The sequence below is a fragment of the Gouania willdenowi genome, chromosome 12 (assembly GCF_900634775.1).
Source record: "Gouania willdenowi chromosome 12, fGouWil2.1, whole genome shotgun sequence".
In the NCBI taxonomy this organism is placed as follows: domain Eukaryota; kingdom Metazoa; phylum Chordata; class Actinopteri; order Blenniiformes; family Gobiesocidae; genus Gouania; species Gouania willdenowi.
Genome location: NC_041055.1, coordinates 12,079,529 through 12,098,706, shown reverse-complemented (window position 1 = coordinate 12,098,706; position 19,178 = coordinate 12,079,529). Strand labels below are relative to the sequence as shown.

The 19,178-nt window shown below is 40.6% G+C and overlaps 1 protein-coding gene across 9 annotated transcripts in view; it reads right to left on the bottom strand.

Moving 5' to 3' along the window:
* Positions 1–5,498: 5,498 nt before the first annotated feature.
* nrg1 (neuregulin 1) overlaps positions 5,499–19,178 on the bottom strand; it is a 32,219-nt gene continuing 18,539 nt past the window's right edge. For 5 of the 9 annotated variants that reach the window (XM_028463710.1, XM_028463712.1, XM_028463711.1 and 2 more), the window contains 5 exons: positions 18,643–18,710; positions 16,240–16,342; positions 15,698–15,851; positions 15,499–15,620; positions 5,499–6,321 (listed from right to left, as the gene is read on the bottom strand). In XM_028463710.1, the coding sequence (XP_028319511.1) occupies positions 5,817–6,321; positions 15,499–15,620; positions 15,698–15,851; positions 16,240–16,342; positions 18,643–18,710 (952 nt within the window). In that variant the 3' untranslated portion in view covers positions 5,499–5,816. Of the gene's footprint in view, positions 6,322–13,993; positions 14,191–15,498; positions 15,621–15,697; positions 15,852–16,239; positions 16,343–17,863; positions 17,923–18,642; positions 18,711–19,178 lie in introns of all 9 variants that reach the window. The other 4 variants (XM_028463718.1, XM_028463719.1, XM_028463715.1 and 1 more) reach the window with 4 other exon arrangements.

Here is a 19,178-nt window from a genome sequence, read left to right as displayed (position 1 = left end):
AAGTAAGAGTACAGCGGGTGGCCATACTCCCTCCTAGTGTTCATAGACATAAAGTTACCTACATGCTGCAAATGTAGGGTACCCAACTTGCCTGAGTCCCATACCTCCTTACCAGCAAACAGCTGAAGTGCTTTTCTCTCAACAAGCACAGTGTCAGAGGAGAGAGAGAGAGACAGAATTCCAATGTCAACACTCATGCACTCACTGCCTTGAGCCCTGAGCCCTCATTGACTTCACTGATGTCACCTGGAAAGCGGTCGAGTGTGGTAAATAGACTTGACTTCTATAGCGCTCCATAACCACCGAGGTGGTCCCAAAGCGCTTCACACTATCAGCTTATTCACACACACTAATGGGAGTGAGCTGCTTTGCAAGGTGCTAATCAACCATTGGGGGCAACTTAGGGTTCAGTGTCTTGCCCAAGGACACTTTGACACATTGACAGGTATAGACTGGGATCAAACCCCCAACCACTGGATCAGAAGACCACCTGAGCAGAAGTGGGACAGTCCTTTGTTTTTTGTTGACACCAATACATAACACTCAATTTGATTGCAGCTTTGGTCTATATTACCCTCACCACTTCTTTATGATTGTGTTTCAGTCTCTGTATATTACATGACCAATCAATTTTAAACTCACAAGTCAAATATGAAAGTTGAATACGAGCTCAAAAGCTTGAGCTGAGTTATTTCTGTGACCAGTGAATACACTGAACAAAAATATAAACACTTTTGTTTTTTCCCCCATTTTTCATGAGCTGATCTCAGAGATCTAAAACATTTTCTATATACACAAAATACATATTTTTCTCAAATATTGTTCACCAATCTGTCTAAATCTGTGCTAGTGAGCACTTCTCCTTTGCAGAGATAATCCATCCCACCTCACAGTTGTGGCATATCAAGATGCTGATTCGACAGCATGATTATTGCACAGGTGTGCCTCAGGCTGGCCACAATAAATGGGCACTTTAAAAATGTTCAGTTTAATCACACAGCACAATGCCACAGATGTCGCAAGTTTTGAGGGAGCATGCAATAGGCATGCTGACTGCAGGAATGTCCACCAGAGCTGTTGACCATGAAATTAATGTTGATTTCTCTACCATAAGCCTTCTCCAAAGGCCTTTCAGAGAATTTGGCAGTCCGGCCTCACAACCGCAGACCACGTGTAACCACACCAGAACCAGGACCTCTACATCCAGCATGTTCACCTCCATGATCATTTGAGACCAGCCATCCAGACAGCTGCTGCAACAATCGGTTTGCATAACCAAAGAATTTCTGCACAAACTGTCAGAAACCTCATCTGCATGCTCATCATCGTAACCTACTAGAGTGGCCAAATGCTCACATTCCATGGCGTCTGGCACGTTGCAGAGGTGTTCTCTTCACAGATTAATCCCGGTTTTCACTGTTCAGGGCAGATGGCAGACAGCGTGTGTGGCATCGTATGGGTGAGCGGTTTGCTGATGTCAACGTTGTGGATGGAGTGGCCAATGGTGGGCGGTGGGGTTATAGTATGGGCAGGTGTATGTTATGGACAACAAACACAGGTGCATTTTATTGATGGCATTTTGAAAGCACAGATACCGTGACGAGCCCATTGTTGTGCCATTCATCCCCGACCATCACTTCATGTTGCAGCATGATAATGCATGGCCCCATGTTGCAAGGATCTGTACACAATTCCTGGAAGCTGAAAACATCCCAGTTCTTGAATGGCCAGCATAGTCACATATATTGATTGAGCATGTTTGGGATGCTCTGGATCGGCGTATACGACAGCGTGTTCCAGTTCCTGCCAATATCCAGCAACTTAGCACAGCCATTGAAGAGGAGCGTACCAACATTCTACAGGCCACAATCAACAACCTGATCTACTCTATCCAAGGACATGTGTTACACTGCGTGAGGCAATGGTGGTCGACTCACACCACATACTGACTGGTTTTCACGGTTTTGAGTAATTTACCAACTCTTTCTTATTTTTGTTAAAAGTTGAGCAGGATTCTGAATTAGCTGGAGTTTTCCAAACTACATTCCAATACCTGTCTGTGTCGAAGTGTCCTTGGGCAAGACACTGAACCCTAAGTTGCTCCCAGTGGTTGACCAGCACCTTGCATGGCAGCTCAGTCCCACTGGTGTGTGAATGGGTGAATGAGTTGATATTAAAGAGCTTTGGGACTACTACAGTGTAGTCATAAAAGCACTATATAAATCAAGTCCATTTACCATCTACACCCACAAAAGGCATGAGTTTACCAAGAGATAATAAACAAATATACACAAAACAAACAAGAAACACAAATACAAACTACAAAGTCATATTAGCATGTGAGGTATAGTACAACTTAGTCTATACAAAATGTATCTATAATTGCATATCTACAATTAAACACAGATTTACCCATTTCTTGGTTTCCTTTTAAAACACGAAAAATACCTATGATCAACAAAAACAAAAAGTCATTTCACCTCGCCCTTAACTGCAATAACACAGATTTTGTTTGCCTTTTGCTTTTGTGTAGATGGTATTTGACCACAATCATCACTGTTACAATGTTTTTGTAATTATCTCATTTCACATCACTTTTAAAGCAGCTGCCAGCTGGTTTCCCCAGGATATCCCTGCCAAACGTCACAATGAAATGAACTCTGTAATAGGTAATTCCAAATTATGATAAATCTGCAGAGATGGCCACTCACGGAATGGGCGCATGAAGGTCTGAAAAAGTCAGCGGAAGTTCCCTCACGCACTTCATATTTTGACAATGAGACAGCTCTGAGCCCTTACGGACTTAGCGGGAGCGCGCCTGCAGTCCTTCATAAAGACTAATGTGTGGCCCAGCCACAACAGAGGAGCCCAGTCACCAGCCCGGTAGCTTCAATCCATCATTAATCTGAAAGAAAGAGGAGGGAAAACAAAACAAAAAAGACCCTACAGGCCTGACACGTGACACTATTTTTTGTATCACTTTTGTCTGCATTCAGAAAACTTGTCATGCTGCAAGATGAAATGTTCACTGCACATGTTGGCTAATAAATTATTCAGTGAAATGAATGTTGGCAATGAAAAATTTGTAAATAGTATTATATACAATATAAATCGATTGAAGTCTAAGTATGAGTCCTTTAATACATGTATTTAGTAACCTACACAATCGAATAAATTGAATGTATTCACCAAAATAAATGAATGTTTATGCAGGACTTACCTTCATTTGCAGTTTCTTTGCTGTAGATCAAGTTTATTCTTCTCTTTCACCAACATCTCCAATTCAAAGGCTTCAAATTCTTTTGTGCTTTCGGCCACTCAGCTCTTCTACATTCACCATGTGGAACACTTCACGTGCTTGAGCACTGATTGGCATTTCAATCTTAGTTAGCTAACACTCCCCAGAAATAGCTCATGCAAGCAATTTGGCGCCCTTTATTTGATATCTTAGTAAATGATGCATCAAATGACAAAATGATTAATGCAGCGTTTAAAGGACCCTCCACTGTAGGACTTCAATGTATTGAAGACATTTTCAATTGACAGTGGGGTTTAGGAAACGGAGCTGTATGGGATTTAAAGAACCAGACATAAGATGAAAAAAACAAATGGGGAATCAGAAAATGAGAACAGCTATTTACATTTGCTATCACCTGTCTATGCACACATCCTCGCCACTAGACTGGAATATAAGTTTGTTTGATGTTAGTTTTTAGAGCTAAATTGCATACTTACCCTATGGCGCATATATATATATATAATCAAAAACAGATTGAAGCATCTGTAAACAGTTGAGATCAATTCCATGACAAATGTTGATTTCATTTTTTTTTTGTTTTTGTTTTAAGCATAAGGTCAACTGTCAGGTTATTCTGAATGCATGTGACTCATCTTTATTGTCCTTATGAGGTAAATCAGAGAATTTGAAACAGTGTTTCACCAGATTTACATGGATGCTTGGAGGCACACAATACAGAAGAGCTGAATGAATAGTCATCAAAATACAACAGCGTTGATCATTTCACTGGGTCAGCATTACATGAGATTTACGTGTTGTGATGACACTCATGGGTACAAAACAGTGCACCCAATGTTTATGTTATGACAGATCATGTAATGAAAAATTCTGCTCATAAACATTTGAATTAAAAGTTAGTTGGAGCATAATACAGCAGCATTTAAAAAATAATAATAATAATAAATAATTACATAAATAATTGAAATCCAAATATAACATGGTAAAACACTGATCTATACATCATTGTACTTCATCATAGGCTACACTGGCTGCTGCCCTCTATATAAGCACATTTTAAGAAACTATGGTGAATTACAGAGATCAAGATAGTTCTGATTAAGTTAATTATACTCATACCTTTATTTGCAGATGACCAATTATAGCAGACACAATTAAACTTAAAAAAAAAATCAAAATATGGATTAATTTTAGGAAATTGCAAATATCTATCTTTAGTGCAACAAGTTCCAAAACATAGGGTTTTCAGAAGAAAAATATTTATAAGTGTATTAAATAAGTTATGACTGTTGCTGCATGTTACATAATCCTCACATACAGTATTTTCATTGTAAGCAGCAGACCTTGTATTCATAGTTTCAGTCTTCTCACATGGAGGAAAAGAACTGAATCTGTGTAATGGTTCATATATTAGTGAGGGATACAACCCCAATGTGAAAGGAGGATATACAGTGACGGAGTGATCAAACAGTTCAAGAACTTTAAGGGTGTAGCTCCTGCACACCCAGCTGGAAGATACTGAAGAAAAGTTTACCTTTCCTCTGCTATTAGACCTACTGCAGTGTTTAGCGGGAAATGAGTCATGATCATATCATTCACTTGTCCACAAAAATGTGTTACTTTGTGACATTGAGTCGTTCAAAAAGAGCAAAAGAACTTGCATGTCCAGCGGTTAGTCCAACACTATTTGAAAGATGCAATCATTGCAATTTGCTGGTTTTTGTTGGAAATCATTAGCAGTATCCTGTTACACATATACATTTAAAACCTAATATACAACAAAGAAAGCCAACAGTTTCAGACTAAAGAGGTGATCCTAAGTGATGCACATTTGTTGCATCTCGCTGTTAAACAGTAGCAGTGTTCACAAAATACCATGCTGGACTTTTTATAATCTTCATTTCTCATCCTTTGCAGATGATGACCTATTAAATATTGTCTTCAGAACAATTTGATGTTGAAGGATGATGGTGTTTCAGAGAAACGAGCCTTAGTAGGTCAGCTCATCTTTTGTCAGGTCAAATGGCTACAGACAGTTTATCACACTATTAGAGCATCTGAACACAGAGCCATGCACCCATGGATACCATACACTCCTACACCACATTGACATGAGAGTTAGTGCTTTTAAACAGCCAGAGGTTTAGCATAGCCTGTAGTTAAAAAAAAAAAAAAGAAATAGGAAGATCCAAGTGTATTGAATAGCCCAGTGTCTGAAGGTACAGGTTTCATAGTCACACCAACACACAGAAAGGCACCATGATTTTTTTTTTTTTTTTCTGCCATGAAACAGCCTGTGAACTACTGCCACATACCACAATATGGCACAGCCTCCTTAGTACATCTTTTCTAAATATATATAAAATTCTTCATTTACTAGATCAGTAAAATAACAGTTTCATATTATATCCATCATTAAAAGTTCTTGATGCTGCATTTATAGAAAATAAAGGTAAAATAATGAATATTTATTTTTCCTACGCATTCAGAGCTTTTACTCCTCACTTTGCACAGTGATCATGTTGGGTTTGAATGGTGTGGCCTGTAGGTCATTGCCTGATCATACTAAGTTAGTCCTGCTGTTGTTATCCAAAGCCCTGAGCCAAAGGACTGTAGTGTTATCCGTATTCAGAACCTCAGAGAGATCCTCTGCTCTGCTCACCAATTTTTCATTTGATTCCATATAATGCAATATATTATCAGTGATTAGTGTGATGCTGTCGTTGCTAATTATATTGTTTTTGTGATTTAACGCTTTGGGAGATGTGAAGAAGTTGTGGCCAACAACTGTAACGTTGTTTGTGGTTAGGAGTGGGCTTGATGGTAAGCTCTGTGCCATATGACCATGATTGTAGTGGGCAGAGGTCCTCTTCCGTTCATCTCTTGATGACTTGTGTGGCGAACGCAGCAAAAGCCGCTCCTCCTCACCTGACAGGCTCAGAACGACTGAAGGAACGGAGACAGCAAGGCTGGAGAGTGGACCGGACATTTCAGATGGAGGAGAGCATGGAGATGTCTGGATCTCTGGAAACGGTCCAGTCATGGTTGTCACTGGAGAGAAACACCTACAGAAACACAATACAAAACACTCAAGGATGTTGAAATATTTTCAGTGCTCCAGGTCCATTTACAATTACTGGTCTCACCTGTATAGAAAGAAACACAACAAATAAAACATTGGACTTTCAGGGCCTGTATTATGAAGCTGGACTTCCTCTTACCGCGCTCACTTCCGGAATTTAATCCGTATGTGCTGTATACTACGATACTGCTTCATTTCTTCCCAGGGTAAATCACCATGAGAACTTATGCTGAACGGCACCAGGTTAAGATGTGGATAAGATCGAGCGAGTATGAAAGCACCGCCTCCTGACCAATCAGTTCTCATTGAAAATGATCTGCCCATTCTTAGAACATCCTGGTTGGTGCGCGGATCTGACTTATGCACTTATGATGAAAAAGTTCAAATATTTTTTGTCACTCATTTCAAAATGTCAAACCCAAATATGATATAGACTCATGACATGACAGTGTGTGAAAAACTGAAATATTTCAAGCCTTTATTTCTTGAAATTTTGATAATTAAGGCTTACAGTTAATGAAAACCCAAGATTCAGCGTCTCAGAAAATGAGCAATCCTTTTCATTTACTCGATGACATCCTATATAAGGTATAGATTTTCATTTGATGGACTGACCAGCAGCTGTTGTCAGCAGATGGAGCCTATAGGGTACTCTCTATATCCGAGGACCGATTTATCATTCATTTTTTTATGCACACTGTTGGCGAGGATGAAAGCCTCTGCAAAAACATACAGCAGTTGTGCTGCAATATACAAAGTTGTGAGTGCCCTGTAACATATTATAGGCTGTTTCAAATACAAATAATGTCCACCTTATGATGAAACTTTACTACAAACAGTAGAATAAATCTCAATTCCTTCATAGTACGTAGCGTAGGCTGCTCTGCACGATTACTGTCTTGTTTGTGATTGGTCAGACGCTGCAGACAGCGCCTCTTGAATGTGAGTGTACACATAGCCAGGTTAAAGTTACAGTGTTGACAATCAGCTTGGTAGTACAGCTGTACTGGGATTGCAAATGTTAGGAGAAGTCTGCTAACGGAGAGATATTCCAGAAACATTTATCCAGCTTCGTAGTACAGGACCTTAATTACTTAACACAAAGTGGATCATTCACAAAGGTATAAGCCATACAGCCTATTACCCTACACACTATACTGTACAACACAATCTCACGTGGAATCGTCACCCTCTCAAGAAAATACTTTCACTTTTTGTGCGACCGACAATGACTTTCACATTTTTTTCGTGCGGCGAACACGACTTTCAAACTCAATGTGTTTCGAATGGAAGTTATTTCCTGCTACTGCGTCTTATTACAACACTTCATTCAGGGTTGGGGGAGGTGAGGGTTAGGGTAAGGGGATAACTTGCATTAAAATGCATTGCTTTGCAGTCACCACCAGGAAGTGCCATGGCATTACATAACAAGCAGCGTGTCACACATTATGTGCTGCGTGACACGTTATGTTTACTTGCTGCTCAGCACATAAAATATTATTATTTTTTTATTTTTCTATTTTATTTTTTAACAGCAAAGGGCGCTATCTTTTTAGAATTTTAAATTCAGGACGCATTGCCGTGTTTTAAATCAGAAGTGTGGAAGCATTTTGGCTTCCCCACGACAAAATGAAAGAGGTGAGAAAGAAAGAACGTAAAATCCAAGGTGAGAGGGGCACACAGAGGAAAGGGAGAAACAAGAGTGCACGAATGATAGCCATAGTTTATTTATATTATTTCTTTGATATGGCATTTGTTTTAAAGTCCAATTGTTAAGGCACAAAATACATTTTCAGTTGCACTTTTAAAAAGAAAAGGAACAATTATGCAGTTTTGCATAGTTTACTGTGGAGCCAGAATATAAATGAATAGTGTTATGATTTTGGCCATATGTGCCTGTTTTTTGTCTCCCTCTTGTGGCTCTTTGTTTTTCTTTTAGGCTTGGTCCTGGTGGGGCGTGGACTCCAAGCAGGCACACCTGGTTCCAATTACTCATCACTGCAATACAAAAGCCTCAGACTCACCTCCACTCATCGTTGGATTGTTCCATCTATGCTGCGGTACTTCTGCTCTAGAGATATCCTGAAGTCTATGCTTTTTGCCAAGTTTTATTTTTGATTCTGGACTTTTATTCCTCTAGTACCGGAGCCTGCTCTGGAGCCACTCCCAGGATCAAGCCAAGCCAAGACGACACTTTTTGTTAAATAAATTCACGTCGACCCACACTTTGGGTGTTGTGTTTGTTTATGGGTCCAACTTAACAACCCTAACAGAACAATCCAACCACTATGGATCCAACTGACCCAGCATCCATTGTCAAGGTCCTTACTGTGCATGGACAGACTCTTGGACGCCATGACCAGGGATTGAAGGAGGTGATTGATGCGTTAGGAGAACTTTCCACGCAAGTAACGCAAGTGCAAACCCAGCTGATCCAAGTCACTGCTCATTTGGCCTCACCTGCTGCCACACCGACCACCTCTAATCCACCTGCTCAGGCCTCTGACTCACCTCAACCTGCTACTCTCCGAACAGCACGTGAGCCATATATTCCTACACCTCAACCATACTCTGGGGAACTTGGTTCCTGTGGGAGCTTTTTGTTAAAGTGTGATCTAGTCTTCGAACAGCAGCACCAGACCTATGCTTCTGATAGATCACGTATTGCTTATGTAATTGGGTTACTATCCGGAAAGGCGTCTGAATGGGCTACAGCTATATGGAACAGCGAATCTGAGATTTTGCAGTCGTATCAGCAGTTTATAACCGAAATGAAACATATTTTTGACCATCCAATCCAAAGTAAAGAGAGAAGCCAGTGCCTATTTTCTCTCAAGCAGGCAACTTCCTCTGTGGCACAGTATTCATTGAACTTTAGGATTGTGGCAGCAGCTAGTGGGTGGGACGACACAGCACTTCAGGGGGCATTTTTTTATGGGCTATGTGAGAGCGTTAAGGATGAACTGGCAGCTCGAGACGAATGCTCAGACTTGGAGTCATTAATCTCTTTAGCTGTTCGCCTGGACAATCGTTTGAGAGAGAGACGTAGGGAGAGAGCGTCAAGTTCCCGCAGTAGTTTTCATCCCCAATCACCCGCTTCCCCTAAGTTTGAGATGGAATCAAGCAAGACACAATCTTCCACCACTGAGGAACCAATGCAGCTTGGACGTCTGCGTCTTAATCCTGCCAAACGTCAGCGTCGCCTGCAGTCCCGTTTGTGCTTCTACTGTGGGGGCTCGGATCACGTTCGGAGCCAATGGAGCCTTCTGCCAAAAGATGTGGCTCATCAGTGAGTCAGGGGGTCCTGATGAGCCATAACACCTCCGTGAAACCCCCACCACAACGTATCCAGCTGCAGTCTTCAGTCTTGTACAATGGTGAGCCATTTTCTGTGATATCCTTAATAGACTCCGGATCTGATGAGAATTTTGTTAATGCAGATTTTGTGAAACAGACTGGCATTCCCACCGAGCCCATAGACAAACCCAGGACAATTAAGGCTGTGGATGGGCATCTAATAGCTCATGTTACTCATTGCACAATCCCTATTATGCTCATTCTTTCAGGAAATCACAAGGAGACTATTAGGCTCTATGTTCTCCCTTCTCCTCTAGCTCCTATTGTTCTTGGAATACCATGGCTATCCTTGCATAATCCACAGTTTGAGTGGTCTACGGGCTCAATTACCTGGAGCGTGTTTTGTCACTCCAACTGTCTGCATTCAGCTATCTCTCCTGTGCATACCCATATCCCAAATGTGACACAACCCCCAGATCTTTCCAATGTACCATCTGAATACCATGATTTGGCTGAGGTTTTCTGTAAAGATAAGGCACTTTCACTTCCTCCACACAGACCATATGATTGTGCTATTGATTTTCTCCCTGGTGCTCCTTTACCCTCTAGCCATTTATACAAGCTGTCTGGACCTGAGCGGGAGGCTATGGAGAGATACATTCATGACTCATTAGCCAACGGTCTAATTCGGCCCTCCTCCTCACCTGTTGCTGCTGGCTTTTTCTTTGTAGGAAAGAGGGATAAGACCTTACGCCCTTGCATTGATTACCGAGGGCTTAATGACGTTACAATAAAGAACAAGTACCCACTGCCTTTAATTGATTCTGCTTTTGAGCCTCTGCACAGGGCCACTGTTTTTTCCAAGCTGGATCTACTGGATCTATCGTCTGGTGCGTATCAGGAGTGGCGATGAATGGAAGAATGCCTTCAATACGCCATTGGGACATTTTGAATACCAGGTAATGCCTTTCGGGCTTACTAATGCTCCCGCTGTCTTCCAGGCCTTGGTCAACGACATTTTGCGTGACATGCTGAACAAATTCATTTTTGTATACATCGATGACATCCTCATATTCTCCCGGGACATCCAGGAGCACATTCAGCATGTCCGTCTTGTTCTGAGAAGACTTTTGGAGAACAAATTATTTGTCAAGGCGGAGAAGTGTGAGTTTCACAGACCCACTCTTAGTTTTCTGGGCTTCATTATCGAACAGGGCAAATTGAGAGCGGATCCAGCCAAGATTCAGGCTGTGGCTGAGTGTAAGTTCTTTCAGGATGTGGGGGTAGGCCAAAGATTCTTGGGCTTTGCTAATTTTTACATGCGATTTATCAAGGATTTCAGCAGAGTTGCCGCCCCGCTCACTCGCCTTACCTCGAGCTCCATTCCCTTCACCTGGATCTCTGATGCTCAGAGTGCGTTTGACCTGCTCAAACGGAGGTTCACCACTGCACCTGTACTCATCCATCCAGACCCCAGTCGACAGTTTGTTGTGGAGGTGGATGCATCCGATCTAGGTGTGGGTGCCATTCTGTCCCAACGCTCTGCTGAGACCAACAAGCTACACCCATGCGCTTTTTTTTCGAAGAGGCTTTCTGAGGCGGAGAGAAACTATGACATAGGTAACCGTGAGCTATTGGCTGTAGTTTCAGCCCTCCAAGAATGGAGACACTGGTTGGAGGGGGCGCAGCAATCCTTTGTCATTTGGACTGACCACAAGAACCTGTCTTACCTCCGGTCAGCACAAAGGCTCAACCCCCGCCAAGCACGTTGGGCCCTTTTTTTAAGCAGGTTTAACTTCACTTTGACCTACCGACCAGGCTCAAAGAACGGCAAGCCTGATGCCTTGTCCCGGCTTTACACTTCTGACCCTGTTGAATCTGTTCCAGGCACCATACTGCCCCCTTCCTGTGTGGTTGCTGCTGCCCACTGGGAGATTGAAGACACAGTCATGGAGGCCCAACGCTCTGAGCCGGATCGCCCAGCCTCAGTTCGTTCCCAAGTTCTCCAGTGGGGCCACTCCTCCAAGCTCTGCTGCCACCCAGGTATCCAACGCACTATGACCTTCATTAAACAGAGATTTTGGTGGCCTTCTATGGGTTCTGATGTCCGTGAGTTTGTGTCTGCTTGTGATATCTGTGCCCGTAGCAAGTCATCTCACTTGCCTCCTGCCGGTTTGCTGCATCCTCTTCCGGTGCCCTCACGACCCTGGTCTAATATTGCGGTGGACTTTGTTACCGGCCTGCCCCAATCCGAAGGTAATTCAGTTATCCTAACCATTATCGATCGTTTCTCCAAGGGAGTCCATTTTGTCCCCCTTCCCAAACTCCCATCTGCCTTGGAGACGGCTAACTTGTTAGTCCAACATGTTTTTCGTTTACACGGGATCCCTGTGGACATCGTATAGGATCATGGACCTCAATTCTCTTCACAAGTATGGAGAGCATTCTGTCAGGCCATTGGAGCATCAGCCATCCTTTCCTCAGGTTTTCATCCACAGTCAAACGGTCAGGCAGAGAGGGCAAACCAATGTCTCGAAACTGCCCTTCGTTGTGTGACAGCCCGCCATCCTACTGCTTGGTCCACTTTTCTTCCTTGGGTTGAATATGCACAAAATTCCATGTCAAGTTCTGCTACTGGACTCTCTCCTTTCATGGCTTCTCTTGGTTTCCAGCCGCCTCTGTTTCCTGCACAAGAACAGGAGGTGGCTGTCCCATCTGTTTAGGCCCATCTTCGTCGGTGCCGAGCCGTTTGGAATACCGTCCGTTCTGCTATCACACGTTCTGCAGCTCGTAGCCAGCAAACTGCCAACTGCCGTCGCACGGCAGCACCGGTCTACCAAACGGGACAGAGGGTGTGGCTCTCTTCCCGTGATCTGCCCCTCCAAGTGGACTGCAAGAAACTGGCTCCGAGGTATGTGGGACCATACGAGATTGAGAAGATTGTGAACCCCGTCTCTGTCAAACTTAAATTGCCCGCTGCTCTACGAGTTCATCCTGTGTTCCATGTTTCCTTGATCAAGCCCGTCATGTCCAGTCCTTTGTGCCCTCCGGCCGTCCCCCCGCCTCCCTCCCGGCTCGTTGAGGGTCACCCTGCCTTCACGGTTAGTCGGATCCTGGATGTGCGCCGCCGGGGGCGTGGATTCCAATTTCTTGTTGATTGGGAGGGTTATGGCCCTGAGGAGCGGTCGTGGGTTTCTCGTCGCCTTATCCTGGACCCTGGTCTACTGAGGGACTTCTATCGCCGGTTCCCTGAAAGGCCTGGTAGGACGCCAGGAGGCGTCCGTTGAGGGGGGGTCCTGTTATGATTTTGGCCATATGTGCCTGTGTCTATGCTTTTTGCCAAGTTTTATTTTTGATTCTGGACTTTTATTCCTCTAGTACCCGAGCCTGCTCTGGAGCCACTCCCAGGATCAAGCCAAGCCAAGAGGACACTTTTTGTTAAATAAATTCACGTCGACCCACACTTTGGGTGTTGTGTTTGTTTATGGGTCCAACTTAACAACCCTAACAGAATAGGCTTCTTCTTCATTTGTACTTTTTCTTTATTTATTTCATTCAGAATTTATTTTTTATTAAATTGCATTGTTTTGCATAGTTTATCAAGGGATTGTTTTGATAATGAAAGATAAAAGAAAATAGTGCAGTATTTTTTTTCAGAGACTTTTTTTAAAATATTTTTCAGTCATTTGTCTACAGTATAATTTTGTAAAATAAATTGTGAGAGAATCGTGTCGTGAACCCAATATCGTGAATCGTATCGGGAGTTGAGTGAATCGTTACATCCCTACTGTATATGTATCAACCAGACAAGTGTATCCATGTCTTGAAGATGAAAGGACTACAATAATTCATCAGAGACAGTTCATCAATAAAACAAGTCAACTACATTTGTGAAATGTATTGTACAATCAAACCATGACAAAAATAACTGCTTTATGCATTTTTTGAGTAAAAACACAACACAAATCAAAGTACAGTGATGACATTGAAAATGTTAAAGAAGGAAGTGTGTTTTATGGAACCAGGTCTGAGAACTCTTAAAGATTTAAAATGTTTAATTGAAATTAGCTCTGAAATTGCTCAGCAACAAGATTGATGAATAAGGTGCACAGTGACAAAAAGCATTTTACACTCATATTGAAGACAGAGCAACAATTATCAGGTAACTGAAGATTGCAAACCATTTAGGTCCGAAATGTTGGATGAAAGGTTGAAATGGTGTCATCATTCTTATTAATTTCCTCCTTAATATTAGTTTTCTATTTTGGGTTCAACAAACACGTGTGTGTGCGTTATTGCAGAATCTTTACAGTTTTGTTTTTATCTAGTGTTTTACTGCTTGCGGCTCACTTTGTTACCTTGTACTTTAACGCATTTCTCTCTTGAGGGTGTGTCTCGGCACTTCTCTGACTGAACACTTAAGTCACTGGTGCCACCAGTAGCATTTAGACGACCCCGGGCGACCTGTGTGGCACGTTGGCCATTCTCCACCAATGACATCACTGAGACTGACTCGGCGTCAGACAGAACACTGTCGCTCCAGTCATTACTCCAGCTGCAGAGACAGGGAGGGTCATTTACACGGTGACCAGTGTCAGACAAGCCTGTAAACCATGGCACACACATGTGTACTTGATATCAGTTTGGTCACAGCAGTATTTATTTGACAGCAAAGTTTTTTAGTTTTCACAAAAGATTGTCATATTTTAGATATCAGAATACTTAGTTTTTACTCTCAGTCCACTGATGATGGTCTAGTAAATTTGTTGAGGATTTAGTTCTATTTACAATAGTATCATAATATCCATCCATCCATTTTCTGTCCCTCTTGTTCCTGTTTTTCAGAGCCACGGGGATTATCATAATATGTGGATATTTACAATACTGTTTATATATATATATATATATATATATATATATATATATATATATAAAACATTTGTTCTAAAATCGACAATGGCTCATAGTGTTAATGGTCTGGCCAGTGGCTACAGTATATTACAGCAGATCAGTTTGTCAGCTGGAAACAAATAAAGCCAATAATAAATTAGAGGATGTTTTCTCCAGGAAGTAAACAATGACAGATTACTTTTTAAACAAAACAAAAAAATAATTCAATTGTAGAATTGAAACTGAACTAAGCAGGAAGCCAAATGAAAGTGTGACCTAAGAGGTTTGTAAATGCAGTGGTTTTTTTCTTATAAGATATCAGCTTTAAAGCATTATAGTCAAAACCCACAAAGCAGTAAAGAAGTAATGAAAGAGTCACATTGACAGCCTCAGTTGGTGATGTCATTAGGTGGAAGTAAATGTGCTGTGAGAGGAGCTCACACAGAGTTAACAAGTACATTGTCACCGACAAACAAACTCACCTACAATCAGTTCAAAGACTTACATACACCTAACAAATGTCAGCAGGGCTTTTCTCTTTATCACAGAAAATCATTTTCTATGAGCACGCGACACCTGAATTCTCATGCCAGTTACAAAGCAGCCATTTGATGGCAATGATGCCATCTGATGAACGTACATATGATGTGTTTGTCTTACACTATTTGTCATTTTTGTTGGGTTTTTCAAGAACACTGTTACAACCTCCTCATGAAAGACCTCCATACTAGTCCTTCTCAACCTGTTTCAGTGATGCACACCCTGTAAAACATTATTTTCATCTAAGTAGTACACACAACTGTTTTTGTTGTGTAATAGTTACCAGAATAAAACGCAAATATACTACTAAATTAAGAGTCAGGTTGATAACCTTTATCTATTATTATTTTATTGTATTATTATTGTTTTAAGTCTTTAAATATATATACTTTATTTCTATTAACACAAAGCTGAACGAATACACTCTTCTTACCTTTGATTGGAGACAAATGTAAAGGTGGTAGCTTCATGTGCAGATAAGGCATTTTTACTCATGGACAGGGTCGTTTCAGTCTCCTTATCCGGAGCATGCTGCGCAGTTATCCCATTACTATGCTATAAAGAACAGGAGCATGATTTACAGCTGACTTTAAAGTATAGATTTTAATTTTTGCCAAAAAGAAACTACTTACACTGATGAGCTGTAAGTCATGAAGTGGCAAACTGGAAACCTGTGGTTCTGTGGTTGAGTTTGTCTGTTTTGAGGCTGAACAAGAGCTGGTATTGTTGTTCCTCTTCTTCTTCAGGCTCTGCCTCAGACGCTCACGGAGCTTCCTTCTCTGCTTGCTGTAAGGATATGTATTTTATGGTTTAATTTTGTAATTCTAGTTTAAATAACATTTATTGAAGTAACAGTATTACAGTTACATTGTAGTCAATTCTGAGTTTTATAAAGCTGCAGCATGTAAAAACAATATACTAACATTTAATTTATCGCTGTCAAAGTTAACGCGTTATCGTTTTAACACATTACCGTTTGTGTGTAAAATTAATTTACATGTTTAAGCCTTCCATACAATATTAGTGTTAAATTATTATTGTGTTTAACAATAATAGTTTAACACTAATATTCTATGGTAATAATGAGTGCAACAATTATTGGGTATCTAAAAAATGTTTTCAGCTTGAAATCAGTTTGAGTCATTAAATATTTCAATATCGCAACATTACTTACTTTGTTTTGCAGTAGGCAACCACACACATGATTCCAACAACTAGGAGTGCAATACAGATTCCTGTTATCGTTAAAACGCGTTTCTGATACAGCTCGTCAGCTTCTGGAAAAGAGGAAATTACTTCAGTCAACAAATACTGTACATAATTGCACACAAAACTTGAAAATTGATATATCAATGTCTACTATTATTGACTATAAAAGCAGAACATTTTTATTGTATTGTATTTGTAATGATGTTTTCTATTGCAGATACTATCTCATCTACAAAGACCATCATTTTTGATCACTTATCCAAAATTGGGAACTTTAAGAAAAACTTAAAGCAGTGGTTGCCAAGGATTATCAAAAACCCTCAACTCTGACATACACAGAGAGAGTGCATTAAATAGTGTCAGCAAAAACAACAGTGTGGAAACCTTTTGGAAATTTCTCAGAGACTTCCCTAAAAATTGTCCCTTTAATGAATGAGTTTGTCTTTTAATGCCAATATACTATACATGGAGCCCGAAATCTGACACAAGTTTCTCCCTATCTTTTGATACAAAATAACAAGGTTAATAACAGAAAGTAAACCAGCGACTCAAAATCTAAAGGGGAAATCTAAAGATTACTGTTGTTCACATTTTAAAAATACACTGGCCATAGTTTACAAGAAGATATAAAAGCTAGAATAATTACATCTAAACAGTATGTTTTTTATCACATGGTAAAAAAAAAGAACTAAAGATCAGCTCCAATTTCAGCTGTCTGCTAAAACAAACATGGTCCTGTTCAAGTTGTACCATGCTCTCTGAAATCCTACAGCACCATACTAAGGGCAAAAAGGTACAAGTAATTATCTTATTTTGTGCTAAAATATTAGTTTTAAGAGTCACTAGCTACCCTATTTTCCTTCCACTGCTTCTCTCTCTGAATACAAACTGCCCCCACCCTCACTTTTAAATTTTGCAGACACAACGTGAACAGTCTGGGTTCAATGTTATGCAGAAAAATCTACTGACAATATGAAGAAGTTTGTACGATTTGTTAGACAACAAACTATCTCTTCCTCTGGTCAAGGACAATACGAAAAGTGTGTTAAACTGTATTTTTTTCATCTGAAATTAACACGACATGTAGTGTAAACTTTTTGCTACAGCTATGCATGTTTTATTCTCACAAAAAATAAAATAACATTTCTTAGATTGCATAACTGTGGCCGTCACCAGCCCTCCCTAAGAAGGGTAGGCTAGTCTTTATTCATTGGGGAAGATATAAAATGCAAATTTAAATTTGCATGTAGTTATTGAAATCCAGCCTTTGTTTGACATAATTTTATGAATCTACAGTAGGTAAACACTCAATAGTTTTTCCTACTTTCCTTTGGTCTAAACTTTCACCACTTTATTGAATCAACCAGTTTTGTTATAGCTACATCAAGGGATTTTTTTCTTTGCTTTGCATTTACATAAATGAAACTCTAAGATAATTTAAACAAAACACACACACACACAAATAAAAATTGCTATATCCTTAGAGCTTTCGACTGTATAAAAAGACCACACAGATCACAGATTGGAAAAGTGCAGGTGTTAGTAAGGGAGGTAACATTGGATGCTATTTAAAAAGGAAATAGACATACTGAAAAAGCTGGCCATTACATAGTTTTGGCAGCGATCACCAGTAAATTCATTTGGGCACCTGAGTGAAAAACACAAAGAACAGACAACAGAAAAGTGGTTAGTACAAGAGCTGTGAGAAACCCCCAACAGTCATCACTGGTGTTCAGCTCAACTGATTTACCAGGTCGTAATCAGTCTGAGGATTATTTATCAATCAAGGTTTAATGTAAATGTATTCTCTAATTTTTCAATTAATTAACTACATTTTGCAAAATCCCTCAATCAGATCAGAATACTCTTTGCGACCCTCTGAACTTTGCATGTACATTCGAGAGCAGTTCAGAAGTACTTTCTATGACCAGATGTCCTGCACAAGTGGTGTCTTATTTATACACCAAGCACAAGATGTTGGGCAAGGAGTATGTTATTTTGGCAGCAGTTCTTCCTTAAATGTGCCAAAACTCCTTAGCTTGGTGATGACAGGTGATTCCTCTGACCTCTTGTACCACTTCTTACCAGGTTTTGACAGTTCTCAAACATTTTCCCTGGGTTTTCATATGTAAAGGGATGGCAGGTGAGGCTGGAAGTCAACAGCGGGTTGAATGTCATATTCTCAGATAGGACAAAGCACTTAAAAAATGAGATGATCGCAGGGATATTTCAAACAACATGGATCAGGTGTGATGAAACGTGAAGTACATGCAAAATTCTGGAGGCTCTGTTTTAGTTTTGAAGTGACATTAGAGAAGTGAAACACCAGTAATGACATGTGGGACTGAATACAGTTATGCTCACATACGTTTTGGGTCTGAGACTTTCTTAAGCACAGCTTGTTCACATCGGTGCCCAGTGTATCCCGCCAAGCACCTGGTTGATGGGCAGAATGGGAAACACAAAAACAGCACCAGTGTGTATTATGCTCTAAAGTTAAAAACAAATATAACAAGCATCCTGTGTCATCGTGTGTATGATCAAAGAAAGCTGCAATGCGTATAATGAAGCCTCTCTTAGGAAGTTCTCCATGCATGCATTCATTCTTTCTGCTATGGTTCAGCATCCCAGAATGCTCAAATGTGTAAACAAGGATGCACATAACCTTTTTGGTCTGGTGCTCAGGGCTGCACCTACAATTGGTGCTTGGTGCAAATACATGAGTTCCATAACCCATCTCCCAGGAGGAACAAAAGAGAGGGATGCATGAATAAAGACACTTCAAATTCAACTGATAATGGATTGAAGCAACATAACAAACCAAATGCACAACATACCAAATATACAAATATCTGGAAACCAAATGAAATGACAGCTTTTGAATAACTTACAATAGTTACATTT